The sequence below is a fragment of the Hippoglossus stenolepis genome, chromosome 6 (assembly GCF_022539355.2).
Source record: "Hippoglossus stenolepis isolate QCI-W04-F060 chromosome 6, HSTE1.2, whole genome shotgun sequence".
NCBI lineage: Eukaryota > Metazoa > Chordata > Actinopteri > Pleuronectiformes > Pleuronectidae > Hippoglossus > Hippoglossus stenolepis.
In genome coordinates this window covers 8,635,749-8,657,240 of record NC_061488.1, presented here as the reverse complement: position 1 = coordinate 8,657,240, position 21,492 = coordinate 8,635,749, and the positions used below count along the sequence as shown (strand labels likewise).

The 21,492-nt window shown below is 44.6% G+C and overlaps 1 protein-coding gene across 1 annotated transcript in view; it reads left to right on the top strand.

The window, feature by feature from the left end:
- The first annotated feature begins 1,260 nt into the window (after window positions 1–1,260).
- Window positions 1,261–21,492, top strand: part of plxnd1 (plexin D1) — a 64,515-nt gene continuing 44,283 nt past the window's right edge. The window contains exons 1-7 of the mRNA XM_035160403.1: window positions 1,261–2,903; window positions 5,927–6,103; window positions 9,392–9,523; window positions 10,998–11,098; window positions 17,050–17,179; window positions 20,445–20,622; window positions 20,869–20,977. Coding sequence (XP_035016294.1) covers window positions 1,689–2,903; window positions 5,927–6,103; window positions 9,392–9,523; window positions 10,998–11,098; window positions 17,050–17,179; window positions 20,445–20,622; window positions 20,869–20,977 — 2,042 coding nt within the window. The 5' untranslated portion in view covers window positions 1,261–1,688. The remainder of the gene's footprint in view (window positions 2,904–5,926; window positions 6,104–9,391; window positions 9,524–10,997; window positions 11,099–17,049; window positions 17,180–20,444; window positions 20,623–20,868; window positions 20,978–21,492) is intronic.

The following is a 21,492-nucleotide window of genomic DNA, read 5'->3' as shown; positions in this document are numbered from 1 at the left end:
CACAGCTTAATTCCGTTGACTGTCGTGTTTGATTGAGCAGCACCAAACCGCAGCGCGCAGTCACACCTCCCCGGTGATATCTGATGCTGACAGCTCTGACCCACACTGAGCCTTATCCCTGCAGGACCTCGTGCACGCGCCCCCTCCTCACGGCACCGCACTGCTGAGGCTCACGCACGCACCCACCATTGAGCCTGTCGTTGTGCGGTGCAGTTGAGGGGGTCATTATGTTGCACTTTATCAGTGCGCTTTCCTCCTTTTCTGCGCTGCCAGATTTGATGCGCATGGCTGTGCGCCAAGGTAAACACGGCGCGCACTTATCTGCCTCGTAGTGAAAGCTGCAAGTGACTGGGTGGGAGAAGAGAAAGTGAGCGCGTCCCCAGAGGAGCGCACAGTAAATAGGCACAGGCGATTGCGCACGATTTAGCATCAACTTTAATTAGTGCATGTATTCAGAGGATCGCTGGCAAACTGATTTATTCAGTGTCTGACACGTCCGTGGTCTTTTCCTAATTTCTATTCAGAGTTGTGAGCATATGCGCGCACACTCCAACCAAAGACAAAAAAAAGAAAAAACGCTCGCCATATTCGTGCATTTTTGAGTGGGGGCGCATGTGTTGCGCTTGAATATTTATGAGGTGCAGCTCGCGAGAAAGGCTCGTGTGTGTGTTGGAGAGATGAATGTGAATGTCAAAAACCGGAAAGTTGTGCTGATGTGCCCATCTGGTTGCACTTTCACGCTGCTTACCGAGCCGTGTGTGCCCAAAAGACGGAACCCTGCGGATCTGCAGAACTAATCTGAGCGAGCCGGGGGACTGGGGAGCGCAGGAGGTTGGGACCATGACCAACCATTAACCCCGAGATGAGCGGGACCACGCAGGGGCGGAGAGGCATCAACCGAGCCCGTCTTGAAAGGAAAGAGTGCGGTCATTACGACCTCACATGGAACCACGAGTTCACATTATAGCTGCAATACGTTCGTGCGTAAATTACGGGTAATGTAGGTACATGGTCGATATGACTGTTTGATCATGTGGTTTGATGACAGCAGATTTAAAATAGAAACTAGGAAAGTTACATTTAGGGAAAATCAGGAGTAAAAATGTAGTGAGTTGTATCTAATGATCACAACAGATCTCTTTGATAACGGTTGGCACAATAGAGGAGGAGGTGCCACTCCCCAAAGTTGGTGCGCCTGTTCCCACTTCATCCGAGTAAACCCATGACATCTGTAGTAAAGTAGAGTTTATATACTTAGAAAAACTAGATTAATGCTTTTAAATCAATTCATAATAAAAAATAAACTACTAAAACACGACTTCTTTAAGTCTAAGTCACCTCTGTGGAGGAATAACCTTGTGCGTAAATTACGAGCAAATCAGCTTAAACTATATTTGTCTTCGTTATTCTATTGTTCAAAGATCATAAATATGTCAGTGGCTCAGCATTGTGGCTCAGTGCGCCTCAGGAGAGAGGCTGCTGAGCTGCACAGTGGGCAGAGGGGGACAGACAGAGGAGGCAGCCTGAAAAAGGAAGCACGACTCGCTTATCGCGTCATTCTGGGCTTAGGCGTTGAGCAGGAAACAGCCTTTCCTCTCGGATTGTCGCAGTAGGAACAAACACACATTTTTGTCTTTGCTCAATGCACCCCTCGGCACAGAACACGCGGAAGCCGGTCAGAAGGAAAAATGCCTCCTTCGATAGAGATAGCTGTTCTGCTCCTCGGCGTCCTGGCGCTGGAGACGCACCGGAGTGCCAGCGCGCTGCACATCCAACAGGCGTTCTCGACTCCAAATCACACCAATAACTTCGTGGTGGACCCGGTGTCCAGGAGGGTCTACCTGGCCACCGTCAACAGCGTCTACCAGCTGAACGGCAGCCTGAGCGTCGAGGTGGAGAAGAGGACCGGACCGGTGGAGGACAACCTGTTGTGCCATGCGCCACAGCTCCCCCAGGCTCCGTGCGAGCATCCCAAATCCCTCACCGACAACTTCAACAAGCTGCTGAAGCTGGACCGAGAGCAAGGGGTGGTGGTGGTGTGTGGGTCGGTGTACCAGGGCTTCTGTGAGCTCAGGAAAATGGAGAATATTTCCGAGATAGCGGTGGAGTTCCCACCCCAGGGCGAGAAGACCGTTTTCCCCAGCATGCTCAACATCGCTGCCAATCACCCCAACGCATCCACGGTGGGGCTCATCTTCAAGAGCCACGGGGGAAACACCCGGCTGCTGGTCGGGGCCACGTACACAGGGGCTGGTACCCAGTTTTTCCCCAAGAACCACAGCAAGGAGGACCTGCGCTTTGAAAACACCCCGGAGATCGCCATCCGCTCCCTGAACATCAAGGACCTATCCAGACTTTTCACCTATGACATTAACCCCTCGGAGGATAACGTGTTCAAGATCAAGCAGGAGGTTAAAACCAAAAACAAGCTGAACTTCGTGCACGCCTTCATGCAGAAGTCTTACTCCTACATCGCCTTTAATAACGACGCGAAGCTGGGCCACAAGGAGAGCCAGCCCAACAGCATCCTCGCCAGGATATGTCTGGACACCGACAACTCCCGAAAGTCCTCCGGGCCGGAGAGCAAGAAGCTGACCGAGTCCTACATCCAGATGCCGCTGCAGTGTGGATATAACGGGAACATCTACAACCGGCTGCTGTCCGTGTACCCCGCGGAGATCCACGTCGAGGACGCGCAGGACGCAGAGCCCTACCTGTTCGGAGTGTTTTCCAGACAGACCGACAGAAAGTCTGCTCTGTGCGCCTTCAAGTTGGGAGACATCGAGGAGGAGATCCGAAAGGGCCGACGGAACTGCTCCAACTCTCCCAGCAGCGACGTTCAAGTGCTGGACAGCGTCATCCAGGGCTCCGGGGCAGCCTGTATCCAGAAGGGAAACCTGTTGGTAAGGACCATAAATCTGATTTATATTCCTCAACGTATGAAGTTTGTACAAGGACCATAAATCTGTTTTATAGTCGTCATCATATGAAGTTTGTATAAGGAGGATAGATCTTTTATATTAGTCAACATACAGAAATATGAAATTAGTATAAGGAGCAATGATCTATTTTATAAGTCAACATCTAGAAATATTAAATGTAAAGTTTGTATAAAGAGCGTAGATCATAACTTCGAGAAATATTAGATATACATTTTCTATAAGGAGCATAGATCTATTTTACTAAAGTCAACATACAGAAATATTAAATATCAAGTTAGTTTAAGGACCACAGATGTATTTAATTATTATCAACATATAGAAACATAAAATATGAAGTCCAAGATTTTGTGTTATTGAGTGTTATCAGCTTCAATTTAACAGTAAAATAGGAATAAATTAATAAACTGAGATAGTTCCACTTGACTGAGGTTTTCCATTAACAATCATCAGTATCTAGATGGAGCAGAATATATTACAACAGGGGAACAATAGACCATCAGATTCTTCACCCTATAGCTTTATTATGTCATTTATGCTTTGATTTATTGTCACTTGTGTGTTAAATATAAATACACCAACATTGAAAGCCTGGAGATTTAAAAAAAAAAAAAGAAGAGATTTGTTTATTTGTCGCCTCTTTTATGAGCTCTGCTTCAACAAACCAGAGTCACAGTGCTTATTCAGCCAATAAACCTGCTTCGGGCTCTGATTTATTAAACCTGTGGCTCTCTCCAGCTGTTCAGGCTGTATGAAAGAAGCAAACCACACTCATGTGTCCGTTCGACACTTTCCATTTGTGCTAGCGAGCAGTTGTCCTCCCTGCAGCCCCCGAGGCTCATGAGTTGGAGAGGGGATCTCTTATGTCACGAGTAGAGGTCATGTTCGTTGGAATGGATGCTCCAGAGCCACATCAGAGGTTGTGGGAAGGGTGAGACTCCTCTCACATCCAGCAGCTCCCCCTCTTATCAAATATGAAGAGAAAGAAGGGGTCAATAGTTTACAATGTTTTTTTTCTCAGTTAAACCTCAGACATCTTTTTTTTAATTTTTTTTACTATTGAGTCTGTGCTGCAAACTACAATTCAGCCTCAGATTTAGCACACTGGATAATAAATAGCAGCATTGTCATATATTGTCTTTTGTTTTACATGCTTTCCACTCGTATACACAACAAAGCCTCCATCCATTATCTGTACCACTTATCCTTTAACCCTCTGGAGTCTGCGGTCGTGCTGCGTGTGATCGAATCCTCTGATGTGTCTTGTTTGTTTTTGGCTTCAATATATTGATCCTGAAATCAAAAGCATTTTAAAACAGCCAAAGAGGGTTAATGGTCCCGGGGGGAGCTGGAGCCCATCCCTGCTGACACTGGGCGAGAGGCGGGGTACATCCTGGACAGGTCACCAGTGTATCACAGGGCCAACACACTGAGACAAGCATCCATTCACAATTACAAGTCTCAATTTAGCGTCTCCAATTAAACTAACCCCAAATCTGCATGACTGTGGGAGGCTGCCCTGAGGGAACCCACGCAGACATGGGATTCCAACCTTCTGGCTGTGAGGTGACCACTGCACCACTGTGGCACAAAACATCCCTCCTTCAATTTAGCACTCTCCACTGTATTTGTCCCCTCTGTTTTCCCTGGTTGGCGTTAGATAATGAAGGCAAGGGTGGCCCTCAGTAGAGCGCATACCACCGCCAAGGCCCAACGGTCCCATTAAATTCAATCAAGCTGCACCAAATTTCACACACTCATGGGTATCAGTTCCCTTAATGTGTCTGATTTTTTTTAAATCAATGAATTATTCCCTTGGAAAATGTAAAAATAAACATCCTATCTCACAATGTTACAGAAAGTGTAAAAAAAATCCTCGATCTGCCCCCGGATCTGGATCCACACCAAACTTTTATGAGTTATTTCCTGTTTTTTTCGGAAAATCTGTGCCGTGGTTTTTCAGTAATCTTGCTCACAAACAAACATACCAACTAATAAACAAACCGTCGGGGGGTGAAAACATAAACGCTTTGGTGCTTGCCCCAGTTTCATAGGAATGCAGTGAAATTCCATCTTTTCATTGTGCCGGTTGTGACTGACAGAGCTGAGGTCAAAGGCGCCTGTCCTGTGCCACTGTGCTGTCAGGTCACAAAGTTGCCCTCCTGGCTGGCACTTGTTGTCTGTGGCCCCGGGGGCCGCCTCCTCCCGTGACCTGCTTACTGAATACTATCTCAGTTGGCCCACAGACCTTCCTACCGCAGACAAATGCTCAGTTCAAAGTGGTTTAGAGTAGATTTCTCTGGTTCTCACTGCAATACACCCTACTTACCCCTGGACAGAACGAGTTACTCTTTCTTTGGTTCAGCATTTTTCTCGCCGTGACCACTGAAATGTGATGTTTTTTGTACTCCACAGTCAGAGGGCGAGCACTGAGGGAAAGCCAGACACAATTTATGATAAGAGAGACGAGGCCGCGAGCGGAAGGGCCCGTGGGAAACGACTCTACAAATATCCACTGTGCTTAATTCTTCTTCTTTTTTTTCCCGCTTGCCTCTGTGTGCTCTAAAATATTCCGAGAATTCCCAATAGATCCGTGTGCTCATCCAAGCGTGGCACTAATGTTTTATCATTGCCTGCCGAGGATTTGACAAAAGCAGAGTCTTATGAGTGTTGAACACCCTTGTAAGCCCTTTTCAAGTATTCACCGAGATGTCTAAAAAGTGATTTAGAAGAATGAGCAGCACGTTGTGATAGCTGCTATCAGTTCTTGTTTTCCACTTCACTTTCATCACACAGCGCTCTTTTTGTGCTTTGTTCTCGCCTGTTTTCTAATCTTCATGGCGTGCTTCTCTATGAAAGCTGAAAAGGACTGATCTCTCTCTCTCTCTCTCTCTCTCTCTCTCTCTCTCTCTCTCTCTCTCTCTCTCTCTCTCTCTCTCTCTATCTGTCTCTCTCTCTCTCTCTCTCTCTTTCTGTTCATGTTACAGTTGCAGCCCGAGCAGCTGGACTGCGGCGCGGCCCACCTGCAGCACCCGCTGGCCCTACGGAGGCCCCTGAGGTCCATTCCTCTGTATGAATACCCAGGCCTTAGCTCAGTCTCGGTGGACAATGTACACGACCACACGGTGGTTTTTCTGGGAACCGGTAATGGACGACTTCGTAAGGTGAGACACATGTCTACACACACGTACGCACACACATACATAATGGGTCACTGCAGAACAGAGTTAATATTGTTAATGTGATCGAGCCCTGCAGCATGGAAAAAGCTATAACAGTAACGGTTACGTTGTGCCGCTCTGATGTGGCTGCTGAGACTTTCAATAAACCAAACTCAGGTGTGCGATGAAACACTCAGAGCCCCGGCAGGACAAGCGGGAGCGTCTGCTTTCCTCGGATTGGCTCTCATCAGCGTCATCACCCAACCCCCTGGCACCGTTCATCCATGACCCATCAGTGAGCCATCTATAATCATGCGGTCCAACGTTCCTCGGATTTGGTTATTGTTTGAGGAATCACCAGGAAGCTGTTTAACGAGATCCGTATGAGCCGGTCCCTGTGTTGGTCTGCTACCTCAAACATCTGCAGTTGGTCCGTCTTGTGAAAACCTTCCCGGTCTAATTAACAGCATTCCTTAATTCTTTTTTCTCAGCCACATTCCTAGTCACCCCCGACTGGGCTTGGTAGGCAGCGGCCTGCCTGCGAGCGCCACGAGCTTCTTCTCAGCTGTCTGCGGGAACAACATAAACTCCGAAAGCTTTCTGGCCCTATTGTGTTGCCTGGTCCCTTTAACGACATTAAAACCATTCTGCTACAGGGTGTTTTTGCTTCATGCTGCTGAAAGAGCTCCTTGTTTTCCTGCCCCTGATGAAGGTCCTGCTTTAGCCCCAGCTGAGCGCTACAGTAATTGTTTATAATGGTTTATACTCAACGCACAACACGGGTCGGGATGTTGTGAGCCACAATGTGTTTGTGTGCGTCTGTTCCCTTGATTGCAGGTCTCACTGTGCTTTTAGGTGCGTGACTTTGTCTGTGGGCCAGTGCAAGTGGCTCAGTGATTTCACGTGTTTACGCAGATGAATGCAGACCCTGTGATTATGGGCTATATGTGTGTTCTCGCTGCATGTGTTGCAGCCTTGTTATATAGGGAGCATGGTATTTCTATGACCTTGGGCAACAACATGAACTGTGCTTTTTAACTTTATGTGCCTTTCTTTGTTTCTGCGTGTATGTATGTATCTGTGTGTGTGGTTGTGTGTGTGTGTGTGTGTGTGTGTGTGTGTGTGTGTGTGTGTGTGTGTGTGTGTGTGTGTGTGTGTGTGTGTGTGTGTGTGTGTGTGTGTGTGGGTGTGCATGCCCCGAGGATAGAGCTGTTACAGAGGTTAATGGTGCTGTTAGTGTGTGTAATGTGATTCTGACTGTGACTTTGGCTCAGACTAAACACGGGGGAACAGTGGTTGAGATTAAGTTAGGCCTCTTTTACTGTCTTTCAGAGGGCCCTCAGTGAAGTAATTTGTAATTACATGCATTTTTTAATGAAGTCTCCCCCTCCCCATTATAGCTAACTTCCATTTTCTGCCTCTCGCAGCGTCTGCCTTTATCTCGCTCGCTCTTGTCCAATTTGACTCCCTCAGACAGCCCCCCCTCCGCTCCTCGGTTCATCGCTTCCTTGTCTGCTCGCCTATACTCAGCCTCAAATAGAAGAGAAAAGACCCTTTAATTCACATCGCAAACAAACACACTTCATCTCTTTATCTCTCTTGTTCTCTCCCTCCTGCCCCACCTCCATCTGTCTTTATTATCTCTCCTTAACACACAGGTACACACTCAATCACACTCACACACACGCGCGCGTGGAGAATGAGCGCACAGCAGCTGAGCACTCCTCGGTTGAATAGGGGCTTTCATCTGCAGGCAGATAGACAGGGAATAAAGTCAGAGTGACCTGCCAGTGCAGCAGGTGTTTCATTGGTTGACCTGGTGACCGACCGCGCCACTTCTCTCCTCTTCTCCTGCTCCTATTCAGCTCCCGTCCAGGTGTGTGGGCTGCTGTTTACTCGCTCCTCACTGTGACACTCTGCTTATGTGTTTGCAGTCGCCGGGGTGAGGGGTGAAGACATAGCACAGCTGCTTGCTATCTCCAAGGGAGGAGAAGAGTGTGTGTGTGTGTGTGTGTGTGTGTGGGGACGGGTGGGTGGTGTTAGACAAAAAGGACAGCGCTATTTGGAAGCTGAGATAATGCCTCTCAACACAAGCCAATGGTTTACTAAGCTTATGTCTGCTCTGGTTTAACAGTAACCAGCACGTCTCAGTGGGTGGTGATAGTTTTGTCCCCTCTGTGTGTGTGTGTGTGTGTGTGTGTGTGTGTGTGTGTGTGTGTGTGTGTGTGTGTGTGTGTGTGTGTGTGTGTGTGTGTGTGGCAGTGTGTTTGTGTGTTCAGCGGATGGAGAAGTCACACAGCCTGTGCTTGTCGCCAGATGCTGGTCAGTTTGCCAGTTCCTGCAGGATGTCTCTGCTGAAGAGTGACCCGACAAATCGCAGAAATAAGAGCTTTCACTGTCTGCGTGACAGGAAGTCTCACTCAATACTGTTTGTTTATCTATGCAGCTTTGTGCGTGTGTATGTGTGTGAGTGTGTTTGTGCATACGTGACAACATGCCACCCATTTTATTATCTTGAGCTGTGGGAGGCCAGTGTGGGGGACAACTAGATTAGGCACATCGCTTGAACAAAGGACCTACAAAAATAAATTTAAGGTTGAGCAAGTACAAAAAATACTTTGAATTTAAAGTTTATAATGCACTCAAATAATACACTAAATCTGACGGCTATTCTTCATCAAGAACCGTGAATTATCTTCTGGGATAATGGTGAAAATGTTGAAAAATCCAACTCCTGATCCCGATCACCACCAAAATTGAATGGGCCCTTCCCTGACACACAATGCATCCTTCCACCAAGTTTCATGGAAACCCGTCTAGCTTTTTCGTGTAATCTTGCTCAAAAACTAAAAAAACGGTGGAGGTAATGAGTTTTACTCCCGTCTTTTGTGTCTCAGTCAGGTTCAGAGGAGCTTCAGTATGAGAGATTATATTTATCTCATAACACATCAGTTGTTCACAGCAGTCGTCTCGAACTTTTCAAGGAGTGATTACGACGTGACAGTTGCTGGCGTGAATCCCCTGCCACACCAAGGTGGAGGAAGTGAATTGAATATCTGATCGTGTTGCTAAGCGAGACATCTGCCCCGTGAATCTGCTGTGACCTAACACACAAATACGACTGTGCTACATTGAGCAAGTCTCATTATTTGGCAAATTCTTCCGTGCGAGTGTGAAGCAAGCGGCTCAGTTGACTTTTCCTTGTACAGATTTTTCCTTAGAACGTATTTGTTTTGCATCTGCTTCCAATTCTGCAACTCCAACCTCTGCTCTGATGTCTTTGTTCCACAGCTGACACTCCTGGCGAACATGACCTTGGCCAATCAGTGGACGCTGAAGCTGCCGGCCAGCGAAGCCGTCCATCACATCATGACCTTCGACCCCAACGACAGGAACTTTCTATATCTCATGACCTCTCACCATGTAAGAATGTGGCTGAAGACCAGGCTCCAGTCTCGAGCTGCTGGTTCTACCCACCTTTGATTTATTCATGTCAGCATAAAGGAGTGATCACACCTCATTTCACATTCCTATTCCATTTAGCTGAACACAGACTTTCAGTGCTGTTGTTCTTAACCAACATGTTTATAGCAGTCATGCTCCTGACAGGATGTGGCTGCACCTGATTGTTAGTTGATTGTAGCGAAGCCGAGAACTGATGGTCTGTTGTGCTCACTGATAAGATAAAGCTCTTTTCAGACACTGACGTGGCAAACACCAGGATCCATAGCGTGCCGTGTTGCAACACACACTGCTATTATGCTTAACACTTAACAGTAAAGTTATAATCTGCAACATTTGCATTAAATCAAAACACATTTTTGATACCGTTTGTGGTAAACGTTTTTCAGCAGTCGCCTTTAATAATAATAATAATTTTCTCTTAGTTAAATTTCTTTATCAGTTCAATCTGCCTGCCTATGTTTACGTACAATTTGAGTTTGATGGCTGCACTATAAACACTTCCATCAGGAGAAACTCCAGCTTTAAAATTAAATAAACTTAATGGCATGCACAAGATGAGAAGCGACAGCGACAGAAACAGAGAGGAGAACAGATCTAAGCTTTGACATCAACCACACGATTGGCGGATTAAGATCATGGCAAATTCTGATTGGACGACCAAAAACACCCAAGAATCAGCTGATTACTCAAGGCGGGGAGAGTGAGGCAGAATTGTGAATGAACCGGAAGTTTCATATACCCCAGAAGCTGCCTACAGATTTCTGGGACACGTAGTATTAAAGTGCACTTGCAGATACCAAGTGTGTCACCAAATCAGCCAGGACTGAAACTGTATGTGTTAAATAATATATTGTTACGCCCCCACCACTAACATCACCTATTTTTAGCAGGTTATAAATATTGAATAGACCCAACTGGTTTATAACGCACTTTAAAGTATTGTATATATATATATATATATGTGTGTTTATATGTATAGTGGAGGCTGGTGTATAAACAGATAATGACTCACAGTGTGAAATATCATATAAGGAGTGGTTTTCATTTTTCATTCATTTACAAATACTTAAAATGTTATGGTACAGGCTTACAACTGCATTAGAGCGTGTTATACTGGTTTTGGTTATAAACATTTAATGGGTCATTCTCAGACGTGTGTAGGATCAGAACTAATGTCAGAAAAGGATGATTATGTTTTCCCAAAGCTGAGGATGACATCTTTAATTTCCTTGTTTTTTCCAATCAATAGTCCAAAACCTCAAATATTCAATTTATATTGACAGATATAAGACTCAAGGTCTGTGCATTTGAGAAGCTGCAACCAGTTTTAAAAGAAAGAATGTAAAAACTTGATGAATGTTCTGAGCTCATGGTTTGATGTGATGTTGAGTTTTAAACTGTTTGCATTCTATCTGTGTGCTGTGGTGAGCAGATGCTGAGGGTGAGAGTGGCTGATTGTGACCAGTGGAAGAGCTGCAGCGGCTGTTTGGGAGCAAGTGACGCCCACTGTGGTTGGTGTACTTTGGAGAACAGGTAAAAACACAACACACAAACACACACACACACACACACACACACACACACACACACACACACACACACACACACACACACACACACACACACACACACACACACACACACACACACACACACACACACCGTTTTTGTCTCCCTATCTCCATATATCCAATTAGCCGTCTTCCTCGGACGTGTTCTCTGTCCCTCTCCTCCTCTCTTCTGCTGCCAGTAAAACATAATTCAATCAAACGATCATACGTTTGTGCATCACACACATGCCACATGCTTTTTGACGTAATCTGCAGGGGAAATGCGAACATGTTTGCTGTCTTCATTGCCTAGATTTGAGCAGCTGGGGCCATTTATATATGAATGATTGACTTAAGTTATTGCTCGTTTTGTAGCAATAAAAGATCCGACCGATGGCAGAATAACAGGATTCGAGCTTGTCGTTATGATGCTTTTAGTGTTTGAGTCGGTGAAACCACAGAGGCTCGTTTGCTGGTTTTCATCATCCTCATTCTCGATTTCAAAACTGCTGCCTGGCTGAATGATTCTTGGCAGCATCAGGGTGTATTTTGGGGTTTGGAAGGCTGCTCTTGGACTGAGCTGAACTGATTTGCTTTTCATTAGGCCTCAGACTGGGGGAGTCACATCATTGTTTTGGAGCAGTCTCTCGGCCCTTTAGTAGTTTCGGGAGGGAGTGACAGGCTGGGAGCGCCCGGCGAGTAGTGACTTGGCTGAAGTGTAACAGCGAGCAGGCGAGAGCGTGCTGTGATTAATGTGGCTCTGTCAGGACTGGCTCTGCTGCTCCGTGTTCACTGGCTTTCAGGGAGAATATGTGTGGTGATGAGCTGTTTGTTTGTGTGTTGTTTGTCTGCGTGCGCGTGTGTGTGTGTGTGTGTGAGAGAGAGAGAGAGATGGTCGGTTGCTTGGTGATTAAAGCAGATCAGACAAGATAGTGAATTTTGTGATGAGTTGTGCTGCAGCTCTGGAGGCTCTGGCATTGCCAGCGGCCATTCAGAGCTGGAAGAGTGGAACTGATGAGAGTTGTGTGTTTGTGTGTCTACGTTTGTGTGTATGTGTTGGTGTGAGTGTGTGTGGTCAGACTGTGTCACTGTCTCGTTCTCCTTTTTTATCTTTCTGTCGTTTCTTTACCCCAGTCCCTTTCTCGCTTCACTGCGTTTTCTGTACCCTCGTGATTCCCTCTCTGTCTTCGGCTCCTTCTTCTCTCCCCTGCCATGCACTTGTATATTCCAGAAGCTTTCTGAATTTAGTTATCCCTTTCTCAACCTCCCTCTCTGCCTCCCTGCTCCTCGAATCCTCTTCCCCTAGTGCCCTTGTCCTCCTCTCTATCCCTCTACAAAGGAGCGTTGATTGTGATGATGGCAGTGGGAGGGCGAGTGCACACTGGCTCTTTTGACAAGGAAATGTCAAAGTGTGTAAGTCAGAGTGTGTGCGGCGTTATCTGGCTCCTGAAGGCCAGGGAGCTGATGTCATGGGTGTGTATTTGTGTGTTTGATGCACTGTTTGGCCAGTCATGTTGGCCGCTGGGCTGGCGCTGTGGCCTCAGAGCCCAGGGGGGGATCAGGGAGGTCGATGTGTGGGGGTGGATGGTCTCCTCCCTCACCCCTCTGCATGATACAACCGAGAAGAGGGAGGGGAAAAGGACCACTAGAGAACTATCTGCAAATCTGTGAAGCCACTACTGTCTCTGTGGGTGTCTGCTCGATTTTATGCATGGCTCTGACGTTTCTCAGCATGTCTGCATTTAGAGTGAGACATGAAAACATGTCTGGTCGCTTTGTGGAGTCTGCATTGTTGTCTGAAAAACGAGAGAGCTACATCCTCTGCCAGAGATAAAACTGATTCCTTGATCACTCTTCGTGCTGGAGCTGGTTTAATCTGGCACATGTCACAAGAAAGCACTTTATTTTATCTTTATTTGAATCAAATTATGCATCATGTGCAGCTTTTGCTATTCACAAATTATCATGCCGAGCCGCATGTGCTTTTCTCACAGTGACTTTGTGTGTGTCTGTGTAGTCTGTGTGTGTTTGTGTGTGTGTGTGTGTCTGCACGTGTGGTTCGGAGCTCATATGTTCTCCTGGTGTTAACAGTCTTGCCGGCTTCGCACCTTATCTGACGTACAGACACTTAGGAGGTGATGAGTTTTCTCGGGTCATATTTTATCTGCATATATTAACTCTGTTTAGTTCAAGGAGCTGCTGAAAAAGCTTTTAAAGTCATTGTGCCACTGAGTCGCAGGTGAAGAGTGTATTTGTGTAAAAAAAGAATTAAGTGAATGTATGAGTCCACTGCTTTGCTTGATCCTAATGTGGCACATTAAGAACAAATAGACTGGGTGCATTTACTGGCCAGTTGTTTGCTGTTGATGTTCGTCTGAGACTGCATGTCTTTTTCTTTTGCCGTCGTCAGAGGAAGCTTCCTGGATGCCTGCTTCAGTTTATACCAAGTTGCATTTGTTAGGTTTTCAGCAATTAAAGATAAAATCTGGAGTTTACTGGATAATCTAAATATATATTCTTCAACATGGAAAACAAGAAAGACACCTTGGAGCCAGGGAGGAGGTTGGGTTTTTGCTCCACGATTTCAAAATGAAATCCAAATGTTCCTGCAAACACGTACACATGTTTGATCTCAAAGATAGAGCTGGTTTATTGAAGCATGAACATGAGCATCAAAAGCTTTGTAAGGCTTGTGCTTTGGTTTGATTTGTGGAAATTCAGGTTGTGATTTTGTCGATTTCTAATGATTTTACTTTTGCAAAGTTCACCACAATGTGTTCAGGTCTACAGGACTTTGCTATAATGTTACCTACTTCAGGGAGGTTGTGTTTTTTCACACCTCTGTTAGATAGCAAGAGTATGCTCAACAGATTAAAATGAAACTAAAAAAATCAGGCATGTTAAGGGGACTGAAAAATCCTTATAATGTGAATTTTTTTCACCCAATACTTTTTAGTATTTAGTAGTACAGGACATCACAAACAACGACACCACCCTGTTCCCTCCAACTGCTCAAAACAGCAGGAGAGGAAATCAGAATCAGAATTCTTTTTATTGCCAAGTATATTTACACATACAGGAAATTGCCTTGGTGTGGTTGGTGCATTTGGACATAAAAACAACAATCGGACATAAAACAACACTATATACAGAAAAAACAATAAGTTATGTTATGGGCACGTGCGGTGCTAAGGTGCAGTGATTGGTTCCGGGATAGTGCCAATAATATATAAGTTATAAATTATGTGCGGGGGCAGAGTCAGTGTGATGCAGGGGGCTTGTTTGTGAGCCCCACTGTCATGGGGAAAAAACTGTTCAGGTGGCGCGAGGTTTTGGTCTTGATGGCCCGGAACCTTTTTCCGGATGGGAGTCTCTGGAATAGGTGGTGGCCGGGATGGGAAGGATCAGCAATGATCTTGCCTGCTCTCTTACTGGTCCTGGAGTGGAAGTTAAATAAGGAAGTTAAACATATTACAACACTGCCACTCATACAAATGCATGATTGATTAAGAGGGTGACATAATGTAGTGAATTTAAAGTGCACCGTATGTGTGTAGGTTTAAGTTTTGGGTCTTTTTAAGGGAAGTTCAAGCAACTTTAAATCTGATCTCAGCAGCCCTACAATACTATATTATTCTCCGGTACAGTAGGTGGCGCTGTGGCGGTACATCCACCACACTTGTAAAGTCGCAGCAGAAGAAGGTGTTTGGTGAATTAAGTTTGAGCTATGGCAAATAAAATGGCCGAATGTTCCAGAGAAAGTTGGTTCATCGTTGGTTTTTCAAACTGTGATTCAGAAAGTGTCTCGTTCTAGCTCCATGGTGAGTCAGACATTATGATATCCTTTACTACTTACATACTACTTTGGAGCGTTCTGTTCATCATGGTTGAGTGGCCATTAGCATGCTAACATTAGCTACACAGCACAAAGTGTCATGGCCCATGGGTCATCAACAAAAAGTTGTACGAGTTGATATGATGTTAATGTTGTGTGAGAGTTTACCAAAATGACGAGGGTTTGTCCTCTGTGGACCTCGAAAGTCTTTATAAACTTTGGTGCCAATCCATCTAAAAGTTGTGACTTTTCCGTCTCGTGTCGGACCAACCAATGGTTTAAAAAAAAAAAATACAGGATCATTTTGGAAACTGCACTGAAACCCATGCATCATACTGACAGCAGCATCAAAACAATTTCATGAAACACCCAGCTACACTCGAAACATCTTTCAGGATGAAAATCGAATCAATACCTTCACGAATAGTATAATTTCAGCGCGTTAGACTGTTTATCCTTGGACCCACTGTTGTGTGACCGTTGAGTTTGCCGAGAATGTGTTCAGAGTTTATGAGTTTGTTTGTGTCGAGGGGATTTTTTGTGTGGCCTGCGCAGCCCCGCAGTTCTATTTTTAGCTCAGCAGCTGACCTCACGGCCCCTCTCAGTCCTTCTGTGCCGACGGGACAGAGAATCTGGACGTTCACTCACTTCGGACACAAACACTAACACATGCAGGCACGCAGGCGGACAGACACATGCTTTATTTTAAAACAACTGCGACAGTGTGGAGGGGAAGTGGGATGTGCCAAACTCATTATGTGGCATGTTAGGATGCTGGTAAGTGAGGCCTCTTTGGTTTTGTCCTCCCTCTGAGGTCACTTTGTCCTTCCAGTGCGCGCTGCAGACGACCAGAGGTCTGTGCCAACAGCCGGCGGAGTTCATCAGCGAAGCAGACGTCAGAATGTGAATCCACCTTGCTTGTTGAATGACCTTTTACTGTTCTGCTGTCCTACACATTCATTATACTCACAGAAAGGCACACGCACACACACACTGTATGCTTTATGCATGTCGACACATACAAACACGCATTCATGGAGACACAATAGGTCCACACACCTAAAAGAAGTTTGTTTTATTCAACTCTTAGTAACAGGCCCCTGATCTTAGCGCCCGCGGGATGGGGTTGCCATAGCAATGCGTGTGACCTAGAGTCAAGTAGTCTCTTGTGTTGAGCCAGACAAACTGACAGCCGAGGTCTGAGTGTGACATTAGGAGACCAGAGTACCTCATAAATCTGTGGGAAGCAGACCATGAAACCCAACGGTGAGAATTTGTCAAGTCCTAAAATGAAAAGAAAACACAAACGTGCGAACCTCCTCACGAAGGATAAAATGTTGACCTTCAAACTCTGCGTTCCCACACCAGCATGGAAGTCCAGTGGCTGATTGGGTCTTGATTACCAGCTTCAGCTATTACAAGGACTTAAGATATAGTTAGTAATCTGATGTGGCAAAGTCATGCTGATGGATGCCCACTTTTCAGCCTTACCCAAGTTTTCTTTGCATGTTAACTAGGAAATGTGCAAATGGTCATTAACATCTGTTGTCTTACCATGACATAGTGCTGTGCCTGTGCTGGTTGGAGCTTTCTGAAACTGTAAAAGTGACATGCAGTAACTGAGCCGTAGAAAGAAAAGACCGACCTGTTTATTCAAAGCTTGGTGAAGCTTGACTCAGTTCTCAGACCCCAAACTGGAGAATCGGTTGTCTTTGCCATGGTTGTGATTAAACTGTTGTCATGATTGACAATGTCACTTATGTTGCTGAGTTGCAGCCACCACCAGAGCCCTGGTCGCCTGTTAATTTCAATAATATTATATTAAATGTAGCATATCGATATTGCTCCAAATTTGACACTGCATTTCCTTGGGACCCTAACAGTACACATGCCAAGTAGGATATGAACAAGACCAACAGTTCTTGATGAATGTGTTTCACATACAGACAAGAGATTTCATATTGCAGAGATTGTGAAGAAATCCTACCAAACGTGTCTTTGTGCTGTAATCTAATCTCATCCAAGATAGCTTTGATATGATCTGATAAAATATACCCAGACATGACATTTAAACTTTCCCTCTGTTACTCTCTGTCCAGATGTACCATCCAGAAGGAGTGTGCTCAAGGGCTGTTGGCGCGCACTTGGATCAGCATGGGTGAGGGCCCTCAGCAGTGTCCTTCCATGACCCTGACACCTCCGGAGATCAGCATCTCTGCAGATATCAAGGTATTTTCAGGTTCCTTCATATCACACCCTCAAATACACATGACTGCTGCTGTGATCAGTGGGGGCAGTGTACTGTATTTAAAGATGAAGAAACAGGATGTCTCATGACCACCACCACCACTACTATTATTATACACCCTATTATTATTATTACCCTGCTGATAAAGTCATGCCAATACTGTGTGCTGTTGCAGCTGCCTCCACTACCCTACCCCTCTCCTGAATAGTATGTTCTAGCTTTTTGGTAAAGTTGATTGAATACTTACAGTATACTCCCGAGATAATGAGCGGTACCAACAAATCAGAAACGTGCATCAACATTATTTTGCCCACACTAGGTTTCAAAGAAAAGCCAGAGACTGTATTGTATTAAGTCACTCTGTCAGTCCCACACTGGGTCTGGGGGTCTGCAGCTGCCTGTAGCCGCTACAGACATCTTCACCGAGCGGACAGGACGACTGATGATTTTACCCCGGGAGAGCAGCATGAAAGTGAGAAGTGCTCACTCTGCAGTTTCTTCTGGGGACGTTTCAGTCCCCAGTGGCTGACTGACTCAGACACTGGCTGATGAAAAAAAATAGATGGAGGCAATACGTACAGTACATGCTTGTGGTGGTGTGTTTATGGTCTACTTTCCTGGACTGTAAAATACACTCTAGTTCTATCATCAAAGACATTTTTAACTAGATTCTTCAGAGTGTTGAGGCTGTTTCAGGAGAGTGTGTTGATGAAAATTAAACTTAGGTACAAACATTTTCTGTGTTTTCAAAATGAAATTTGCAAAAGCTGAGGGTTGACTTTTCCTGTTTATACAAAATGTTAAAGTACAGTCATTACTTCAATTTCAAATTGCAAAAGTACACTCTAATAAAGATTTGTATATAGTAACTATAAACTGTAATAATATGTTAATATTAATGCATTATTATTATTATTATTATTATAATTCATAATATTATTATTCATATGATCAGGAACATGAATTGCCACAGCCACCCTAATGTGAGTCTCTGTGGCATTAATACAAAAGTGTGATGAGCAACCACTTTCATCTGCTTCACCTTCACCTTTTACAGTGTGAGTTTTCAATGCAGAGAAACTGTCAAGTGAAAGTTACTGTGCATTCACTGGCTCCTCGAAAGGTCCCATTTCATTGAGTTGTGAAGTCGTTCCAACTTCAGTGTGTTCATGTGCTTTGAAGTCAGAATGTGGAAAAAACATAGATGCTGTAAACAACGTGTTGTATTTTTCTGTCTACAGCAATCAAACAATAACCTGACACCTCTTTTCGATATTTGCATAATAACAAAAATGATCAGTTGTGACAGGCATATAAATATTTTTTTAAAGATCATAAAAAGTCTGGTGTTAGGTGCTTGTGAAAGATAGATGTGCAGTTTACTAGTGACAAAATGTAACATTTGACATTCAAAGCAACTATTTAGAGTTGATTGTAAAAACTTGATGACGTTAGCAACTTGTGCACCAACTCTGCGTTGTGTGATAATCTGTGGGTGGTACTTCTCTCCTGTCTGCAGCCTGCTTGTGTGTGTGTCGCTGTCACTCATAAAAACTAATAACCACATGTATTTAGCTATTAATTGATGGTGTTGAATCATGAATCTGGATCTTTCCAGTCACTTCAACCCTAATGTCCTGGCTGTGCGTGTTTCATGTTGTGTGTAGCAGATTATCGACATATGCACGGTGCACATGTGTTTAAATACGTGTGTCATAAACTCTAAAGCGAATCAACAAACACTAAGTAAATGTCAGTTCTGTTCAGGTCCTAAAGCAGCGGTGGTTATAACTATGCAGCGGCGGGACATTGCTAAAAAGTGAACGTAGCGGAAAACATGAACCGATGCATCGATGCAGAGTTGTCCACGTATGCATCGCGATGCATCGGAAAAACTATTAATTTTCCCACCTCTAGCATTAACTCTGGACTATAACGTTTTTTTGGAAGGAATGGCTACAGGGTAGATTAGAACCTTATGTAAAGTACAATGTAAATCAAAGACAAAGATCACAACGTATCCCTATAGGCATCCAGGCAGGTTTAATAACTCTCCAGAGTACAATAGAATTTATTCATGGTGTAAACTTGGAGAAATTGAGAACGAGGTTTGTTTCTTGTTTTACTGCTCTGTCTACCAGGACGTAAGGGATGTACTTTTTACTAAAACGTCCTGTTTGTACTTATTTATGTAAATTTCTTCTGGTTTGCTGATCGTGAAAAACTTTGTGCTTGAGTTTATGCTTCAGAAAGTGAACTTGGCAGAGAAGGCAGTTTATTTGTTTAAGACTGAGCCAATAAAGTTTTGAATGTAACGGAAAGTTTGACCACTGCAACTGTGTTGTTCTTGTAAACCCATGAGGGTTGGTGTGACACACATAAAGCAGATAATAACATATGAGGTGTTGTTTTGGATAATTTCTTCCAGTCAGTGAATTGTGTAACAGAAGCATAATCACAGCTCAGTGAAGTCTGACACTTGGAATATATTTGACCTTTAATTACAGCTCATGATGAGACGAGGCTGAGAGACGACAGGTCATTAATTGGTTCATTAATTGCGGATAGTTGCTTGTTATGTAGGTCATTGTGGCTGCTCTGTAATAAATCCAGCAGCTGCCCGATCCACAGGCATCCTCTAGAGTCGCAGGAAGCTCTGCTCAAGGTTGTCTTCCCAAACAGGAAGCAGCAGGCAGGAAGTCAGGGCTTTGGCCAGGAAATGATCAATTCCACCGAACAATGGAGCAGGTTTTTTAGGACTTGTTAGCACACGTTACCGGCCGCCTCGGCTTGTATCTGCTGAGCTCCAGAATATGTCATCTTTTTTTTTTCCTCTTTGCCACCCAACACCTCTCTCTCCTAACTCCATCCGCTTTTTTTTTTTTCTCACATTGAAATAATTTAAGCCGAAATTCAGTCATGTCAGTGTGGTGTTATGTTTCTCATTATGCGTCTGTCATACTTCATCACATAGCCACATTTAGATGTGAATGTAGCACTGTGCCATCTGTTTCTTCATTACACGTTAGCTTTTTCTATTTCTCTGCCCGAACTCCTGAACAAACTTTAGGTAACGCCAGCACAATTTCCCCTCCACTGAAGACCAACTGTACATGCACTGGATTTAAATACACGTGTGGGCATAGGGAACTGAATTTGTGATTAATTTCCATTGAGATAAAAGATCAGCAGTTATTTATATTTATATTTATATTTATGCTCCTATCATAACTTTTCCCAACGTAGGATGTCGGCATCCTGATAAATGGGAGCGTTCCGGATCTGGTCGGCTCCCAGGTGGAGTGTGAATATGGGCCGGGTGTTTCGACAGATGCCACGGTGCACCTGGACTCCGGCTCCGCTCAGATCCAGACTTGTCCCCTTCTCCCTCGAGAAAACTACCAACCGATCCTGCCGGGCACAGGTGAGACTGCAAACAAGCATGCATTTTCAGTATTGCCGGTCCTATTTTTCCACCCAATACTATTACAGTTACTGCATGTGATTCTTTTATTATATAAGATGTTGAGCGTTATTGAAACAAATGTAATTTCCCCTTTTGTCTTTCAAAACGCAGCCAAATCTCGCGATCTACTTTGTGTTATGAAGGCGATACCGACTCGACTGCTTGACACATGCAGCTTTGTTTACATGCCTTTGTTTGTTGCAGATCATTTGACTGTTTCTGTGGCGATAAAAGTGAATGGCACATCTGTCGTATCTGGGAGCTTCATCATCTATGACTGCGAGAGGACTGGAGCAATACACCCCAAGATGTCGTGAGTCACACATCCATTGTCAACACTGTTTATCTCAAACTCTTGATGCAGTTTGTGATGCTTGGCCAACTCACAGCCTCATTCTGATCCCTTACTTTCAAATTCATTCACTAAGTGGATGAGAAGTAAATACATACACTCTAAACTTCTTTTTTAAGTAGTGCATGGTCCCTCAGATATATCTTGTGATCCTTTGAAGCGCTCTGACCCCTAGTTTAGGAGCCACTGGACTAAACTATCAAATTGAATACAACCACACCCGAGACATTGAGCCACTGGCTATTTATTTGCAGGATCAAATCTTCCCTAATGAGACCTAAATACCAATAAACTAAGATTATAGCTGTCCCTAAACATTGGGCTTTGGCAAGCTGTGGTATAATTTTCAGCCAAATGTCATCTTAAATCTCTGTGGCATTGTAGATGAGCACATATAACTGGAAGGTGAACGACAACAAAGCTTCTCCACTCTGTTTGTCTCGAAGGCCTTTGTCCCTAAAGTCTTCGTCTTGTGT